The sequence below is a fragment of the Mesoplodon bidens genome (assembly GCF_964165515.1).
Source record: "Mesoplodon bidens genome assembly, chromosome: 15".
Classification (NCBI taxonomy): Eukaryota; Metazoa; Chordata; class Mammalia; order Artiodactyla; family Ziphiidae; genus Mesoplodon; species Mesoplodon bidens.
The window spans coordinates 21,035,031-21,053,095 of record NC_138171.1 but is presented as its reverse complement, the minus strand read 5'-3'; the positions used below and the strand labels follow the sequence as shown (position 1 = coordinate 21,053,095).

The 18,065-nt window shown below is 41.3% G+C and overlaps 1 protein-coding gene across 4 annotated transcripts in view; it reads left to right on the top strand.

Moving 5' to 3' along the window:
• Positions 1-18,065, top strand: part of DHX35 (DEAH-box helicase 35) — a 69,873-nt gene that overhangs the window by 11,969 nt on the left and 39,839 nt on the right. For all 4 annotated transcript variants that reach the window (XR_014017675.1, XM_081257370.1, XM_081257369.1 and 1 more), the window contains exons 4-8: positions 3,377-3,454; positions 9,013-9,117; positions 10,855-10,916; positions 11,768-11,837; positions 13,770-13,829. Coding sequence is in view for 3 of the 4 variants with exons in the window: in XM_081257370.1 (XP_081113496.1) it covers positions 3,377-3,454; positions 9,013-9,117; positions 10,855-10,916; positions 11,768-11,837; positions 13,770-13,829 (375 nt within the window). In the remaining variant the exon portion in view is untranslated. The remainder of the gene's footprint in view (positions 1-3,376; positions 3,455-9,012; positions 9,118-10,854; positions 10,917-11,767; positions 11,838-13,769; positions 13,830-18,065) is intronic.

The window sequence follows — 18,065 nt, the reverse complement described above, 5'->3', positions numbered from 1 at the left end:
ATTTGAAGAGGTGTAATGCATAGTTTTTGTCCTCAGATAACTGCAGTTGAAGAGGTGGTGTAAGATGGATGCTGCTATAGTTGTGAATAAAGATTGACTTATAGAATTATGCAGAGCTATGGAAGAAACCTCTCACAGGACAAAATTTTATCTGGTGTGGATAGAAGTGGAAAGGACCAGGAAAGGCCTCATAAAAGAAATGACATTTGAAATTGGGGAAAAAATATTAAAAAGAAAAAAAAGACAAAGAAATAGACCTTGAATGATCAGTGGGAGTTGGCTGGGAAGATGTCCTCATCCAGTGAATATTGTGGTTAGAGATATTGGGGTGGCGAAGTGCTTGGGGCTCAACAGAGTGGACAGGTAAGATCAAGAGTGGAAAGACAGGGTGAAGTCAAAGTGTGTCTTAAGAGCTTCGACTTGGGGGGTGAAGAATGATATTTAAGTGGTCAGGGATAAGAGTCCTTGTAGGTTTTTCTTTCCTTTTTTAATACAGATTTGTGTTGATTGGGGTGGTTGGTAGTATTTTGTGTATGTATTCAGTCCAAGAGAGAAATTTCACAGTTTTGATAGCAAAAACCCTACATTATGTAAAACACTCTGTTCCTTACAGGTGTTTTAAAAATTATTTTTAGCTAATTTTAGACTAACAGGAAAGTTGCAAAAATAATACAGAATTCCCTTAGACCCCTTGCCTCACTTCCCCTACTACAGTAATCAAAAGCAGGACAGTAACAATACCAGTAATCAGACTACAGATCTTATTTAAAGTTCATCAGTTTCCCCACCAAAGTTCCTTCTCAGAAGATTCAGGATCCTTCTCCCTGGTCTCCTCCAGTCTATGAAAGTTCCCCATTCTTTCTTCATCTTTTATGACCTTGACATTTTTGAAGAGTACCAGGCATTTATTTTATAGAATGTCCCTCAGTTTGGGTTCGTGTGACGTTTTCTCATGACTAGAATGAGCTGATGCATTTTTGGCAAGAATCCCATAGAAATGATGTGTCCTTCTTAGTGCATTGCATCAAGAGGGTTGACATGGTGGTCTTACCACTGGTGAGGATAATTTGATCACTTTGTTAAGGTGCCAGGTTTCATCTGTAAAGTTACTGTCTTTCCCTTTGTACTTGATAAATATCTTGGAGGAGATATTTTTAGACTGCAAATAATCTGCTTTTCAAACTATCACCTACTAATTTTCCCTCAGTAGATCTTGTCTGCAGCAGTTACTCAGGTGTTTCCCTAATGAATAATTTTCTCTATTCCTATTTCCTTTTACATTTATTAAATGGAATCTTCTGTAAGGAAGAACTGTCCTTTCTCCCTCACTTATTTATTTATTCAATTATTTATGTGTATCGGTATGGATTCCTGGATATTTATTTTATTCTATGGGTTAAAATCCAATACTACCATTATTTTGTTGGTCAGAATGGTCCAGCTTTGGTCATTAGGAGCTCCTTCAGTTTGGCTCCTGTGTTCTTTCTAAAAGCCTCCATTCATTTTTTGGGAACACTTCCTTACTTTCTAATAACACAGACTGTTTCAGGCTTGTCTTATGTTTTTTCCTGCACTAGCCTTGGGATCAACCCCTTCTCCAAGGAGCCCTGGTTCCTTTTATTGGAGAACAGTGTTTAAAAATCAAGATTTGGGGGCCTCCCTGGTGGCGCAGTGGTTGAGAGTCCGCCTGCTGATGCAGGGGATACGGGTTCGTGCCCCGGTCCGGGAGGATCCCATGTGCCGCGGAGCGGCTGGGCCCGTGGGCCATGGCCGCTGGGCCTGCGCGTCCGGAGCCTGTGCTCCGCAACGGGAGAGGCCACAGCGGTGAGAGGCCCGCGTACCGCAAAAAAAAAAAAAAAAAAAAAAAAAAAAAATCAAGATTTGGGTGCTAGGGTGCTCATGGTTACTGAGGTGTCATTGCTATAAGTCTCAGTGGGCAGATTTAGGAAATATATATGAATACTAAATCCCTACATAATCCCACTTAATATATCTGTATCAATCTGTATATATATTAAAAATCATGAATGTATGCTGATACTTCGTTGATTTCAATCCCACATCATAGGGCTCATTCTAGCCTTTCCTTACTTGTAACTCTTCTTCAACAGTGAGAAACTCCATTCTCATTGTCTACAATGTATTTATTTATTTGTTAAATTCTGAGGGACACATGAAATAGCTTCAGAATTCCTAACCCATACCCCTAACGTTTACTAAGTCGATTACAGCACTTAGGTACGGTTCTTTCCATCTCTGGCCTTCAGTCAAGATGCTGTTTTCAGTTACTTAGGTTGGTTCTTTTCTTCTCCACCCCCTTCAGTGTGATCAGTTATTCATTTGTAATACAGAAAGGGTCATTTGATAGTGTTTGCATTTCTTTTGGTTTCCCTCCACATCCTGGTTGGTTTTGTGTATTTATTTGGGTACTTGAAGAGTACGTGCAACATGACTGTGGTTCTGAGAGTCAGAGCTACACAAAAAGCTCTACTCAAAGCATTGCCCCTCCCTCTTCATCCCTGCTGCCATGTTTTCATTCCGCCCTTTTTCCACCCCTTTCCTACCAATCCTCCGTAGTCAACCATTCTCTTTAGTTTCTAGTTTGTCCTTCCTTTATTTCTTTTGAACACATGAGCAGATACATGTCTGTAACAGCATTTTAAATCTTTTTCTGTTATAGAAGTAATATATATTGATTGTAAAACAATTTAGACATGATGAAAACAGGTAACTCTGATAACCCCTGTTATCCATTTTGGATTTTAAAAAGCATATAATTAAATAAGTACATAAGAAATAAGTATATGTGGCAAATAAATACAGAAATAAATCAGATAATATCAAATTTAATGTATACTAATAAAGTCTAATGGGATATATACATGTATATAAAGTCTGATTTTCTTTTGCAATAACAAATGTTGTTTTATTGGTCTTGTTTAAAAAATCCAATTATTTTTATTTACTCTGACTAAAATATTTTGTATGGTTGATATTTATTGAATTGTCTCTGTGTGTACTTTAAAATTCTTTGTTCTACAGATTTAGCACTGTTCTGAGTGACCCATGGATCGTTTTTTTATTCCTTGAGACAGCTATAGTACGGGGAAATTTTGTAAGACTGGGGAGTCAGAATGTTGAATCTATGCCTTAGTTCTTCTGATTATCACCTCTGTTGTGAACTTAAGCACATGACCTAACATTTCAAAACCTCAGATGCCTCATTTGCAAAACAGTTTTTTAAATCTCTGCTGGGAGAAGAACCATCTGTTAATTCTTTTCTCAGTGATTTTAACATAATCCAGGGTCATCTTGGGGGAGATTGTCTCTGGAGAAGTGGTGTCAGGTGTATACTGAAATGTGATTTTATTTGTAGTACCTCGCAGAAGCTGGCTGGACAGCCGAAGGAAGAGTGGTGGGAGTGACCCAGCCCCGAAGAGTGGCTGCTGTTACAGTGAGTTTCTCTTTTGTTGTAAAGACTCTGTGTCTTCTATTTCGGTGACTTTTTCCTTGTTTCCTAAAAGCTGCAAATGAATATGATTTGCAGCTCCTCAAGAATTTAATTCTTCACTTGAAAAAGAACTATGATTATTTTTGTAAAATTGATACCTGTACATTATGAATTTTTATGTAGTAATAAAGTACAGAAGTCAAAACAAAAAAAGTGATTAAAAAAAAAACAAAACCAAAACCCAGATCTCACCACCCAGCAAAAATAGTTTGAACATTTGTGAACATCATTTCAAGTTTCTCTTTTATGTTCACATAAAAATGAATGGTTGGCTGGATGGATAGAAATGATTTTATAAAAATGGGTTGATAGCCATATATTTGCTTTTGTTGAATTTAACAAAAGAGGAAACTGCAGTGAAATAGGAGTAATTACTGAACTTTGGATAAATAATTTTTCACTACAAGAGAATTTATTAAAGCTTGAAAACTAAGAAAAAGGATTACAGAAAGCTTTAGGCTGTTACTTATTTTTGGAACTACGTTATAGGTAGTTGCCTATCACAAGAGTAAATTAGTGCACTGATTCTTTCTACCGTTCCTCCCTCCATTTGTGATAAATGCAGTGCTATAATTTTTATTTCAAGATTTATAAGTATATATTCTTTTCTGTAATCATAACTCCCACAGTATTTAACTTTAATTCTAGTTTAATAATCACTAATAATTTTCCAAGGTTTTGCCAACTTTGAATTGCTCATTTCACTTTATTTCTTGATTGGCTGAATTTTACATGCCTGAGAATGTTTGATTGTGGTCTTTGTTGATATAAAATTCTTGATTCATCCTCTCTAGGAGCTGTGCAGACACTGCTCCACTGTCTTTTGGCCTGGAGGATCACTGTATAGAAATAGTCTGAGGTCCAGTGGAGTTTTTCCACTCCCTACCTTCCTGGCCTACTTTTTCTGCTTGAATGCTTGTAACATGCTTGTTTTTGTACCAGGATATGTCTTGATGCTGATTGTTCTATCTCATTTTTTCTTAAATGTGGAAGGACTTTTAATCTTCAGGCTCAACCTCATTATATCAGGCAGGTTTTCATCCGTTATTTCTTGGCACACTTTTCTGTTCCATTTATTTTTTTCTCTTTTCTAAGAGCACCAATTAAGTGTACATTAGATCCCCTTTGTCTCTTTTTAGTATTTAGCACCCTCTCTGGAATCATCTGTTTTCCAGTTTGTTTTGTGAGATTTCTTCAAGCCTGTCCACAATGTTCATGATTGTTTTTAGTCAAATTTATTCTATTTTGCTTCCTTTGTACCTTTATCTGGGTCTCATAATCACTTCTTTGAATGCTTTTTTGTTTCTTTACTAGCTAGAGAAGCGAATATTTAGAATGGGTGGAGATATTACAATACGTTACAAATTTTAAAAGCTGATAATACCACAAACATTTTTTAAACATCCAGAAAATAGCATCGTATTTTTATTAATTAACTGACACATTTCTGTAAATCTTTTTTCCTGCAGTTTTTGGCTCTGTCCCCACTGACCACCTCTCCACTTGACAGCGATTTCCCATTATCTTCCTTCAGAGAGAGCAGAGTAGTATTTTAATGTTTCTCTAGCATGTGGGTGATTTCGATTTGCTTTTTATCATTGATACTGTGGAGAACCTCCTTTGGCTTTGTAGCATTTGTAGCATTGTGTAAATTTGGGGGATTATTCTCACATTTGGGAAAAGCCTCTCTGTAACTTCTTTCATGTTCAGGCTGTGAGATTTGGAGGATGTCCACAGATCGGTTTCTGACCTGTACATTTGAGACCTTGTTTCTCCTCAACTGTGCTTTGACTTTGTCTCTTCTTTAAGTTGTTTTAGCTTAAGCTTGTGATTTCTTTGAAACTGGATTTCTTTGGCTGAATCCTACTTCTGTTTCTTTGGGTAATACTTTTGCAGTTTCCTTTTTAAACTGCTTTTTTGCTCATGTTCCTTTCTTTCCTTCTTTCTTAGTTGGCTTTAATGCAGTGGGCTGTGTTGGTCTTTTTATGATAACTACTTATCTTTGAGTGGGCTTATTTGCTAGCTGCAGAATTGTGGGGGTGTTCTGGTCTGGCCTCTCACCAAATCTCTTATTGTCCTTTGCTGGTGGGGGATGAGGATGAGGATCTGGTCCAGCACTCCTTAGTGATTTGAGAGGTCTGTTGCAGCTCATGATAAGATCCTTTGGGCTCTCTGATTTGGGATTGAGAACTTGCTATCGGATTGCCTGCCTTCTCCTTCAACTCCCCCTCCTTTGTGATTCTTTGCTGTCAAAGTGGGTCTCCACTGAGACATTTCCTGTGTCTCCTGGGTCTGAACACACTACTGCTTCTTGTCTTCCTAATACAAGGCTTGTCAGCCCTGCCTTTTAAGGAGGTGACACATTAAGGAAGCCAGCAGCCTGCTCTGGTTGTGAGGAGGCCTGGGCCTCTCTTCTAGATTCAGACCTCACAGTATTTGGCAACTGTGTTTCCTAGTTTGTTGTTTGGGCTTGTGCCAGTTTCCTTCTTTCATTGGAGATGCAGGTTTTGGTTGGTAATATGCTTTATTTATTTATTTTTTTGTTTTAAATTAGCTCTGAGAGAGGGAAATGGGGGCAAAGATGCCTTTATTTTGCCATCTCTACCTGGACAAGAAATTAATTCTATTTCCTTGAGTTATTTTTACTCCTTATTGAGTTTTAATTATTGTGTAATTCTTTTCCCCCAGAGTTCATTTTAATTGTCTTCAAAGTTAGACATTGTTGATAAACATTTCCCAAGTCTTCTGTGTGTGTGTAAAAATGGAGATAAGGGTTCGGCAACTAGATTGCAATGTTAGACGTAACCTTTTATGTCATGAAAGATGATTCAGTTACTTAAAACATTTGAACAATTTTTTGTCTGTGGTTTGGAATCCCAGCTCTTAATCAATTTGCATTTTTCCTCCAAATTTGCAGCCATGGATAATTTCCATGAAACCACATGCTTTCTCTTAAAGAACAAAGAGCATATAAATTAGCTGTGTAGTATTAATAGAGCTGTCCAGTTTGAAATGCTACATCTCAGAGAGTACTTTGTGTGCAGACTAAAATCTGAAAACAATCTCAGAGCCTAAGAACAGATTACACAAGCCATTGCCTGATCTCTGCGAGAGGCAATTCCTTAATGAGTATGTTCATTGGACTCATATAGTCTGGGTTTGACTTCAAGACCAGGCCCTGCCTTGATCTATGATTCAGGACAAGCTCTAAGCCTGTCTTACTTCAGTTTCTTTCTTTGTAAAAAAGAGGGTCTCTTGCCCACCTCACGGACTGTGTACATGTTTAATAAGATAAAATTTGTGAAAGCTTGGAGCACAGCACCTGCACATAGGAGGTGCTCAGTGATTGGTGACTGGTTTTTCTTTTGACCTCCTTTTCCTATATCTGTCTGTTTCTATTAAAAAGGTATGTTTATCCAGTCTAATTGATGAGGTTATTGGGACTAGAACTTAAACAGTAGAGGTAAAAATCTATTAAAGAGCCAACAGAATATGGCCTTTCAAATGTCCAGTGGTGTGCTCATACACGATAAAATTTCTAAAAAGGAATTTGAAGTTAAAATCCATTTTGTAGCAAATGTATACAAATAGTGAAATAATAAGAATAAATATGTTTGGCTTCATAAAATGATTACATTTTAATGGAGGGGTTGGTTCATTTATGCTCATTCTTATGAGCCAGTTTTCCCCATAAGCTCCAGTATCTCTGTGCACACATTCGCTGTTTGTACCATTTTTCAAGATTTATAGTTTAATGTTCTGTAGGGTTGAAATTGAAACAATAACAGTAACAAAACTGCCCCTGTGAAGCACTGGTTATTGGGAGCTATTACCTCCAGAGGTAGAGCAGTGTAGGATGAATTTCTGGTTTCATAAGATGTTTTGAAAGACTACATGGTGTACACCAGCTGCTCCATGACTGATTCTGTCTTGGCCTCTTAGATCTGTAATTTCAAGTCATCTGGCAGAACCACTTCTGATCCTCATCTGCTCTTCAGTTTCTTAAACACCAATGGTCAGATAATGCCCAGTGTGCTAGGCTCGCAGAGCTGCGTGCAGGGAGCCTCTGGGCTCCTGAGTCTGGGGCTGCTGCGATGGCTGTAGCTGAAAGCTCTGCCTCAGGACACCTCCTCTGTCAGCTCACGTTCCAAACTCAGGATTCAGGGACTACGTGGGGAGGTTGCCTCACCTGTGAAAGGAGGAGACGAGATGCACGGGGGTTGGTTGGTGGGCCGGGTCCCCAGGAAACTTCCGTAATTTTGTTTCCCTTTGGTTCTTTATTAGTTAGATAGTTTACATAATGAGCATTAAACTCTCTTTTCTTTCAAGGTAAACTAAGTTATAAGCATTATTGTTCTTCCACTTTTATGTTTATTCAGTATTTCGGATATTTTCTGTTAATAAGTTGATAGCCTTTGAATGGCCTTCTGGAGTAGTAGGAGATCTTGCGGTTGGATTCTTTTTTCTCTTTCCTACCCTCACCTTTTATTTGTCATCTATTGGTAGGTGAAAAATATATCTGTAGTTTATGGTCTTCATAATACATAATGTATTTTGTTTTCTACTTTTACTTTATTACGTTAACTTGGATCCTTTGTTAATCTTCTCATCTGCCTTTTGAGAAGTTTTCAACCTGCATTCTTGTCTCTATTTCCCCTTTTAATAGTTTTGGTAGCTGGGACACTGTAGATTATCTTGCTCTGGAAACGTTACTCTTCCGCTTCCAAAGAGAAATGAACATGGCCAAGTATTGAAGTTGATCGTTCTTGTTCCCTTGCCTTCATGGTCCAGTGGAAGTTGTTTTATTTCAAGGCGTGAAGACATGGAAATTTGTCCCTAGTTGGTGTGCCAAAGAAAGCTTTAGGAATAGGGTGAATCTTGAAATTTCTTTTTCCCTTTTTGCTTCACCCATCAGGAAATCTAGAGCTGAATTTGTGGCTCAACTTAAATAACTTAGGCATATCTGTGTTTTAAAAATTTTCTCATTGACTTTGATCTTTTGAATTTTGTCTGTAATTTCTTTGATCCTGATCTGTAACATATTTACATGATTCCATTTTTATTCTTATAAGTTGCCTCAAGTCAATTACAGAATGAGGTGAGGTACATAAAGTTGATAGCTGCAAAGTTTATCACACTAGTTTTCTAATAACCTGCCCCTTCTCTTCTCATTTCCCACTGTATTCAGCATACTATTTAAAAAATAAGTGGGGCTTCCCTGGTGGCGCAGTGGTTGAGAGTCCGCCTGCCGATGCAGGGGACACGGGTCCGTGCCCCGGTCCGGGAAGATCCCACATGCCGCGGAGCGGCTGGGCCCGTGAGCCATGGCCGCTGAGCCTGCGCGTCCGGAGCCTGTGCTCCGCAACGGGAGAGGCCACAACAGTGAGAGGTCCAATTAGCTTAAAAAAAAAAAAAAAAAGTGACCTTTAGATTTTCCATAGTATGTGCTCTGGGCAGTAATTTCTGTGTCTCTATTTTCAGCATGATCTTTCTTCCCAAAGGTTGCAGGGAGAGTGGCTGAGGAAAGGGGTGCAGTGCTGGGCCACGAGGTGGGCTACTGCATCCGCTTTGATGACTGCACCAACCCACTGGCTACGAGAATTAAGGTGAGGTGCGGAGCTGCTTTTCCTATTGTGAATAAGGAAGATTCTTCGGGGGGAGATAAAAACGTGCAGCCATCGCTGCTGACTGAGGCACTGATACTGGGGCAGAAAGTGTATGAGAGCGTCCTGGCCCTCAGGGAAGTTAGTCTGCTGGGAGGTGCGGAGCACCTTCCGAGTCCTCGCATCTTAGCCCAGAAAGGACCTTGGAAGTCGAGTTAAGCCCTTGACTCTCCAGATGAAGAGGCTGAGGACCTGGGAGGTTGAATGACCTACCTGACATTACGTGCGCATTGGTGATGGAACCAGAGCTCAAAACTGACCTTTCTCATGTTTGTTTTATTGTTTTCCCACCAATCCACATAGCTCACTAAATATAGAAGCTTAGGCCCGTAAAAGACTTAAAAACAGGAACAAATATTGGGTGGGCCGAAAGGTTTGTTTGTTTTTTTTTCCGTAAGATGGCTCTAGTAGCACTTAGTTGTCTTTAACTTCATTCGAGACAATTTTGATAAATCGTATGTGACAGTTATCATAATCAGCGTGCGTTAAAAAGACATCAAACTTGGTGAATTTTTGTATAGCCATTTTAATATCGAAGATGGAAGAAAAAAAGCAGCACTTTCGGCATATTATGCTTTATTATTTCAAGAAAGGTAAAAATGTAAAAAAAAGATTTGTGCAGTGTATGGAGAAGGTGCTGTGACCGATCGAACGTGTCAAAAGTGGTTTGCGAAGTTTCGTGCTGGAGATTTCTTGCTGGACGATGCTCCACGGTCGGGTAGACCGGTCGAAGTTGATAGCGATTAAATTGAAACAATAATTGAGAACAGTCAACGTTATACCATGCAGGAGATAGCTGACATACCCAAAATATCCAAATCAAGTGTTGAAAATCATTTGCACCAGCTTGGTTATGTGAATAGCTTTGATGTTTGGGTTCCACATAAGTTAAGCGAAAAAAACCTTCTTGACCATATTTCCGCCTGTGATTCTCTACCTAAATGTAATGAAAATGTTGCGTTTTTAAAACAAATTGTGACAGACAAAGAAAAGCGGATATTGTACAACAGTGTGGAACGGAAGAGATCATGGGGCAAGCAAAATGAACCACCGCCAACCACAACAAAGGCCGGTCTTCATCCAAAGAAGGTGATATTGTGTATATGGTGGGACTGGAAGGGAGTCCTCTGTTATGAGCTCCTTCCGGAAAACCAAACGATTAATTCCAACAAGTACTGCTCCCAGTTAGACCAACTGAAAGTGGCACTCGATGAAAAGCATCTGGAATTAATCAACAGAACATGCATAATCTTCCATCAGGATACTGCAAGACTGCGTGTTTCTTTAATGACCAGGCAAAAACTGTTACAGCTTGGCTGGGAAGTTCTGATTCATCCGCCGTATTCACCAGACATTGCACCTTTGGATTTCCATTTATTTCAGTCTTTACAAAATTCTTTCTTTTTTAATAAATTTATTTATTTATTTATTTTATTTTTGGCTGCGTTGGGTCTTGGTTACTAGGCGCGGGCTTTCTCTAGTTGTGGTGAGCGGGGGCTACTCTGTTGCGGCATGTGGGCTTCAGTAGTTGTGACTCACAGGCTCTAGAGCACAGGCTCAGTAGTTGTGGCGCGTGGGCTTAGTTGAAAGTAAGAAAGTAAGAAAGTACTTACTTTGTAGTTAGTTACTTAGTTCTTACTTTCTGAATTATTTCTAAACCTTTGTGTTTCTGTGTTTTAGTTTCTGACCGATGGAATGCTGGTCAGGGAAATGATGGTTGATCCATTGTTAACAAAATACAGGTAAATGTGTTTTTTCTGTGCTAAGTTTCCTCAAGTTTCGAAAGTACACAAGTAGATTGAGAACCATTTGTGTTAATAGATGGGATTCGCGACCATGCTCAGCTTTCCCAAAGCCTTTCTCCTTACTTTGGCTGTTACCACCCTTGATGTTCTTCTCAGAATTTACAGTCAAAACTGGGCTCATTAAAATCCCTGTCGTTATTTGAACAGTCTATTGACTTGTTTTTATCTTGCTGGAGGGTGACTGCAGAGGCACAGCACAGAACCTGGCAGCATTTTGTTGAGTGTAATATGCAGAGTCCAAATAATTATTTACACTTCCCCTTTCCTTGTGTGTCTCTGTCCATTGCTCATGGCATTAAAGTGGTCCCACTCAGGCTCTGTGGTATTCTGGGAAAGGATATCACATTTGACTCACTGGTACACACGTGGCACAGCTGAGACCATGTGCCTCTTCGTTCTGTTTTCTGCAGTTTAACAGCCTTTGGGTGGGTGGGCTGTGTCCCGATTTTTATGTGCTCTGTGGGGTTACATGTTATATTGGAATTTAAAATCATGTATTAGATCCTGTTGGAATCTAGCGTGGGTGGTAATACTCTTTAGAAGTAGCAATAAATACACCATTTTCTTCACCAAGATATGTTGATGTCACCATTTTTATTAGCTTAAGAGTTACCTCCTTGTCAAAGAGGAGTTACTTAGCGTTACTTTTGCTACAAGGTGATCGCATTGGGGATAAATACCCAGCAGTCCCTTTGATGGTCTGAATACCCAGCAGTCCCTTTGATGGTCTGGATGGGCTTATGCAGTGGTTGGTTTGATGCTTACTGAGATTGTCCCTCTGATTCTAGTGCCATCATGCTGGATGAAGCCCACGAGAGGACCTTGTACACCGACATTGCCATTGGCCTGCTGAAAAAGGTATAGCTTTGCTTTTGTTTTTGTTTTGTTTATTGTTTGATTAGGAAAGTCACTGTAGCAATTTAGAAAATCCAACAAAATACAGAGGAAAAAAATGAAAATCATCTATCATCCTATTCATTCAGAGACAGTCACCGGTAGAATGTTGGTATGTTTCCTTCTCTTCTTTTTTCTTTGTGCATCTTTTTGTGTGTGTACATGCGTCTGTTTTGGCAAAGTGGGGATTGGATTGTATGTTTTAAGTTGTCTCTTGCATATTTTTCTTAACGTTACATCAAGTTCATTTTCCTGTGTGATTAAATATTCTGTGAAGACATTATCTTTAGTGGCTATATAATCACGTCTCTACCATAAAGTATTGACTCATCCGTTACTGTTAGGCATTTATATGGCTCCCAGGTTTGAAGTTATTTTAAATAATGTTGCAAGGAGCACCCTTGTAGTTAAATATGTTGCATTTCTGTTTCTTTTCATTCTTTCACTATTTATTATAAAAGATTTCAAGCATACCCCAGGGTAGAGAGAAGGATTTAATGACCCCCATGTGCCCATCATCTGGCTTCAACAGTTATAGCCCACAGCCAATTTTGTTTCAACCTTACCTGCATCCTCTCCTCCCTTCCTGTATTTTCTGGTTGTTTTCTTTGGACAAATTCCCAATCACAGGAGTCTAGAAAGAGGTGATAGAGCATGGACTCTGGGTCAGACTGCCTGGCTTCAAATCTGACTCCGCTGAGTTTACTCATCTCTAAAATGGGACAGATACAAGTTCTCTCTCTGTGCTGGTTTACTTTCCTATCTGATAACCACTAGCCACCTTAGGTTTTAATTAGTTGAAATAGAATAAAATAAAAAATTGAATTCTTTAGTCACACTGGCTATATTCCAAGGGCTCTGTAGCCACATGTAGCTAGTGGCTACTGCATTGGGCAGAACCTCTCTGTCTTTTAAGAGTGTTCTCTTAGAGCTGCCCTATGACATAATTTGTTGTGAGGCTAAACTTAAAAAATGTAAAACTATTAGGATGGCGCCTGACACAGGGCCACAAATAGACTATGAGGTAACTTTCCCATTGGGAGGATGTCCACGGCTGGGTGAGGGGAAGGTGGGCTGGATTTCAGAGGCCCCTAGCCTCTTTGTGCAGTGTGTATACTATACAACTGTACTCAGAGACCCTGGAATAGCACATAATTTAGTATACGCTAGTTGCTGCTTGTTATTGTTATTTTCATTATTAATTTATTCCTTGGCCAAAGATTTAGACTTTTTGATACTTATGAGGAATTATCCCACCAGGTTATTGCCTTCTGAGGAATGGTATAACAAGGGGGCCTATTTCACTGAATCTTTGCTAACACTGAAAATAAATCTTTGCCGTTGTGATGGATGAAAAAAATAATCTCATTGCTGTTACACATTTTTGCTATAATTTATTTGATCATTTCTCGTATGCCTGTCTATCATCTGTTTCTTTGAATAACTGTTAGTATCTTTTGTCCATATTTCTGTCTTGGTGTTATCATTTATTATTTGTTTGCTTTTGATGTATTTTTTCATACTTTAACTGTATATACATAGATTCTGACTATCCAGAGACCCAGGTGTCAGGAAAAAATGGTTTTACTTCTGGTAAATTCAGATTCAGGTTTTAAAGCTCCTTTATACTCTATCCAATTTTTTTTTTTTAGCTTTTTATCTTGGAAAATTTTGTCACTTAACACAGTTAGAAAGAATAGTCTAATGAGCCACCTTTTCACCTATGACTTAACAGTTATCAATTTGTGGTTGGTCTTGTTTCATCTTTAAGCTCCCCCCCCCCGCAAAAAAGTACACACACTGGATTATTTTGTAATAAGTTTCAGGTATCAGATTATCTCATCTGTAAGTATCGCACTATTATTATCATTGTCTTTTTTATGTCTTCTTTTTTAGATTCAGAAAAAGCGAGGGGATCTTCGATTGATTGTGGCTTCAGCCACCTTGGATGCAGAGGTATGAGCATTTCCCCCTCTCGCCCTCTGTCCCCGGTTAGCACTGGGATTGTTGGACATATCCTTGGGAAGCTACCTGCAGCAAGAGCTTATCTTTGGCAGGATGGCCTACCTTCCTTATGGGGCCATCCAGTGTCCTAGGTTCCATGTGATCAGAGGAAACTCCTTTTCAGCTTGTGGGTGGAAACTAGCCTGTAATTAATTGAGTTCATAATTACCTATTTGTCTTGTTCTCTACATACTATGTTTTCCCCTACACAGGCAATTTCTTTTCATTACTCTAGCAGGAGGCTATATTTCTTGAATTTATGACTTTAGCATTTATATTGGGGGTACCGTTGAAGTTTTCCCTGTACATGTAATAATTTCCATGCTATAATTTTTTATGGCTAAGTTTACATTATTTTTCTCTTTTTAAAAAAAATTTAATTGAAGTATAATTGATTTACAATGTTGTGTTAATTTCTTTTTTTTTAAAGATTTTTTTAAAATAAATAATTTATCTATGTATTTGGTTTTGGCTGCATTGGGTCCTCGCTGCTGCACATCTAGCCACAGTGAGCAGGGGGCACTCCTCGCTGTGGCGCGTGGGCCCCTCACCACGGTGGCCTCCCCCGTTACAGATCACGGGCTCCAGGCACGCAGGTTTCAGTATTTGTGGCTCGCAGGCTCTAGAGAACAGGCTCAGTAGTCGTGGTGCACGGGCTTAGTTGCTCTGTATCGTGTGAGATCTTCCCGGACCAGGGCTCGAACCCGTGTCCCCTGCATTGGCAGGCAGTGTTTATCCATTCTATATATAAAAATGTATATCTGCTAACCCCAACCTCCCACTCCATCCCTCCTCAAACCACCCCCCCTTATTTTTCTCTTAAAGACTAATATTTTAGTTCAGACAGCAGTTCAGCTCAACACATACTTTTGACCACTTGCCCCCCCCCCCCACACACACGTCAGCAGACACATAAATAGATACTTGTGGTTCAGTTTGTTCAAGGTGCTGAGACAGCCAAGGAGGGGGTGCTCACTCTCTAGTCATCTGGAGGATGTCCAGAAGCTTCTGCAGAGGAGGGACATCCCACCTGGGTTGGAAAGATGCACAGAAGTTCACCAGATGGGCAGGGGTGGGGAAGTGGGGAAGTGCATCCTAAACATGCACAGAACCACAGGGGCATGAAAGCATGTGTTCAAGGGGCTGTGAGTCAAGTATAATGTGGGAGCCATAGCTCGCCCGTGGTCCCCTGTGGGGGGTGACGTGCCCCCCGTCGCCTCTCTGTCTCCTTCCACCTTCTTCAGTGCTCCTTACACTCCTGCCTCCCCTTGCTGGTCCAGAAAAACCTAGGCATGCTTCTGCTCTTGGTGGGGGGGAACCCTCTTTCTAGACCACTCTGACCCCAGACGTTCTCATGGCTTTGCACTCATTTCATTCCAGTCTTGATCAGATATTAGCTCCCAGAGAGCCTTTCCTGACCACTGTCTAAAGCAGTGTCCCTGTCGCTCTCCATTCTCTTACTCTCCTCATTTTTTCTGTTTAGCACTTCTCACTAGCTAACATATGTATATCCGGGTGTTTGTTTATTGTATGTCTCCCATCACTAAAATGTAAGCACCATGAAGACTGGGACTCTGCCTGTCTTACTCTATGTTATCCCTTTCATCTAAAACAGTGTCTGGCACAACAGAGCAGGGACTTGGGGTTGAATGAATCTTAGTTGAATGGAAAGCGATGGGAGATTCAAATGGAGAGGCTGGTAGGGGTCAGATGATGGGAGGCCTTACAGGCCACGTGAAGGAGGAAGGACTCGCCCTGCTGGTCAGGAGCCCCAGCAGAGTGTGAGGCATAGCAGTGACTTGATCGCATTTGGGTTCTAGAAAGATCACTCTGGGTGCTGTGTAGAAGAGATAAGAACAGATGTGGAGATGCCAGTCAGGAGGGCAGTTCTGTAATGCAGCTGAGATGAAAAGGGCCTGGCTCTTGGTATCCCTGTGGCTTCTGGGATGCAGAACAACTTGGAGGGAGAAAAAACTCAGCATGGCTGAGAGAGACGCCTGTATGTGCCCTGGCTGGTTTCTCGGACCTTCTCACGGGCTGTAGGAGTCTGTTGTCTTAGGTCTGCCCACCATAACTCTTGGGTTAAAGCTCTCTGTTGCCCTCTTTAATGAATTCTTATGCCCTTCACCCATGATACTGGCTGGAATGCCATTTTGAAGGCTCCACCTGACCTCCTCTCCTGTTACCTCCTCCATGACCAAGTTGCCCAGAACATCTTCTCTATTTTACCCCTTATGTTCGTCACCACCCCCCTTTTAAAAATTATTCCCAATAGTTTTTATTGTGCTTGAAATCTATAACATCCAAGCCTTTTCTTAGAATCATTGTTAATACTTGTTTCTTGCTTACTTTTTTTTCGCCTTTCATTGTCTTTGGTGTGGCATGGAGATTTAAAAACATAGCTTCTTTCTTTTCTGCCTACTGTAGTTGATAGAGACGGACTTCCTGGAAGTGATTTTTTTAGGTGGGAAAGTGGAATGTAGGAGTTGTCTCACACCTTGAGTGCGCTAGGATGCAGGGGTTGCTGGGATGTCAGCAGCATTCACGGGGTCCTTGGGTGGGCTTGGGCCGTCCTTTTCTTCATCCCTTCCTGGCTCGACCAGTGAGGGGGAGTGAGGTCTGTGTGTGAGTGAGGGGGGACCCAGGTGGGTGTGGGTACACGTGGGGTGTGGAATGTGTTCCCAGGTGAGAGAGAGCGAGGAAGAGGAAGGAATGGGCTGAAGTGGATGAGAGAGGAAGAGTGCGTGGGCGTGGGAGTGGTGTAGGGCTTGGCTCAGGTAACATTTTGCCCTAGAGGCCCAGGGGGACCAGAGCTCATCCCCGGTCCCCCAGCTGCTGGATCTGTGGGCGACAGTCTCATTCCAGGCTCCACTGCCTGGAGGGATAGAAACCCACTCTGGTTTCGCTCAGGGTCTGGGGTGGCCCAGCCTGCAGGTGAGGACACCAGTGACGGCGGCTGGGAGGCAGAGGCAAGCGGAGTTTGAGGGGAGCTGATCAAATAGTCGCCTTGATTGGTTTAGCTGTTTGTAAGCCTAATTAAGTCAGCAGTTACAGAATATGACCGGGTATAATTACGGAGTATTTATTGACCATTGTATCACATGGTGCTGTTTTTCTTTTATTGGCTTCCATTCACACGGTAGAAAATATGATCACTGATAACTCCCACAGTTTTTTGTCACAGGTCCAGCTTGAAGAGAGAATAATTTCTCTTTCTAGATTCCTGAAGAAGGAATTTGGGGTCTGCTGGGGTCAGGGATCCACTTGGGACCATTCTGCATGGGCCAAGAGTGGGCAGGTCATGTCGGCGTGGCTGTTGGGGTCCAGTCCTGTGGGTCAGATCAGAGCCGCTGCCGGGAGGAAGCTGGTGAGCGGGGAAGGCAGTGCACCAGACGTCCACATCGTTTACGTTCCACTTCATAGACGAGCCTCTTCCTCTATGTCATTTTATGTTTCTCACCATGTGTGTGTGTCAGTGTGATCCATGTCTTTGAAACTTAAACTCTTGTTTTCTAGGTGGTTGAACCCACTTCACTCCTCCGGGTCCTTCATTCTGCCTCAAGATGCGTACACTGTTGATACTATATTTATTTGCTTTCTAATCCATATTTTATTTTTCCAAGTAGAGATAAAAGATAAAGATCTTAAGGATAAAAGTCTCATGCCTTCTCACTTAATGCTGAGTTTGATTTCTTGAAAGAGCAACTCCCTGTCTTTACCCCTCAGCACCACAGACTCCTTAACAGAGAAGGTGTGGCCGTCTGCACTCTCACACCAGTGTTAAGCCTTCAGCCTCCTCCTGTTCTGCTTGCCTTTTTGGCCCCAAAAGCCTGTCTGCCAAGCCTTTTTGAAAATCTTCCTCCTCCGCCTGCAGCCTCTGGAGCTCCACCTTCTCCCCTCGCTCCGCCTCCTTGACGGCTTCCCCAGGCTCCTTTGCTGGCTGCTCTTCCTTCGCCAGGCTGTTCATCTGCATGGCCCCTGGTTCAGTGGATGCTCCCACTTCTGGCCTCTTAACTGGGCTCCTTCGCTCCAGCCTGGGCTGCCAGCACCGGGCTAGCCACAGACCATGAAACTCATGGACCCACGACTCCTACAAACTCGTGGCTCTCAGCAGCTCTGCGGCAGTCCCCTTTCTTGCTGGCGTAGTCATTTGGGCTCAGGACATTCATTGCTTTAGGAAGTTGCTTC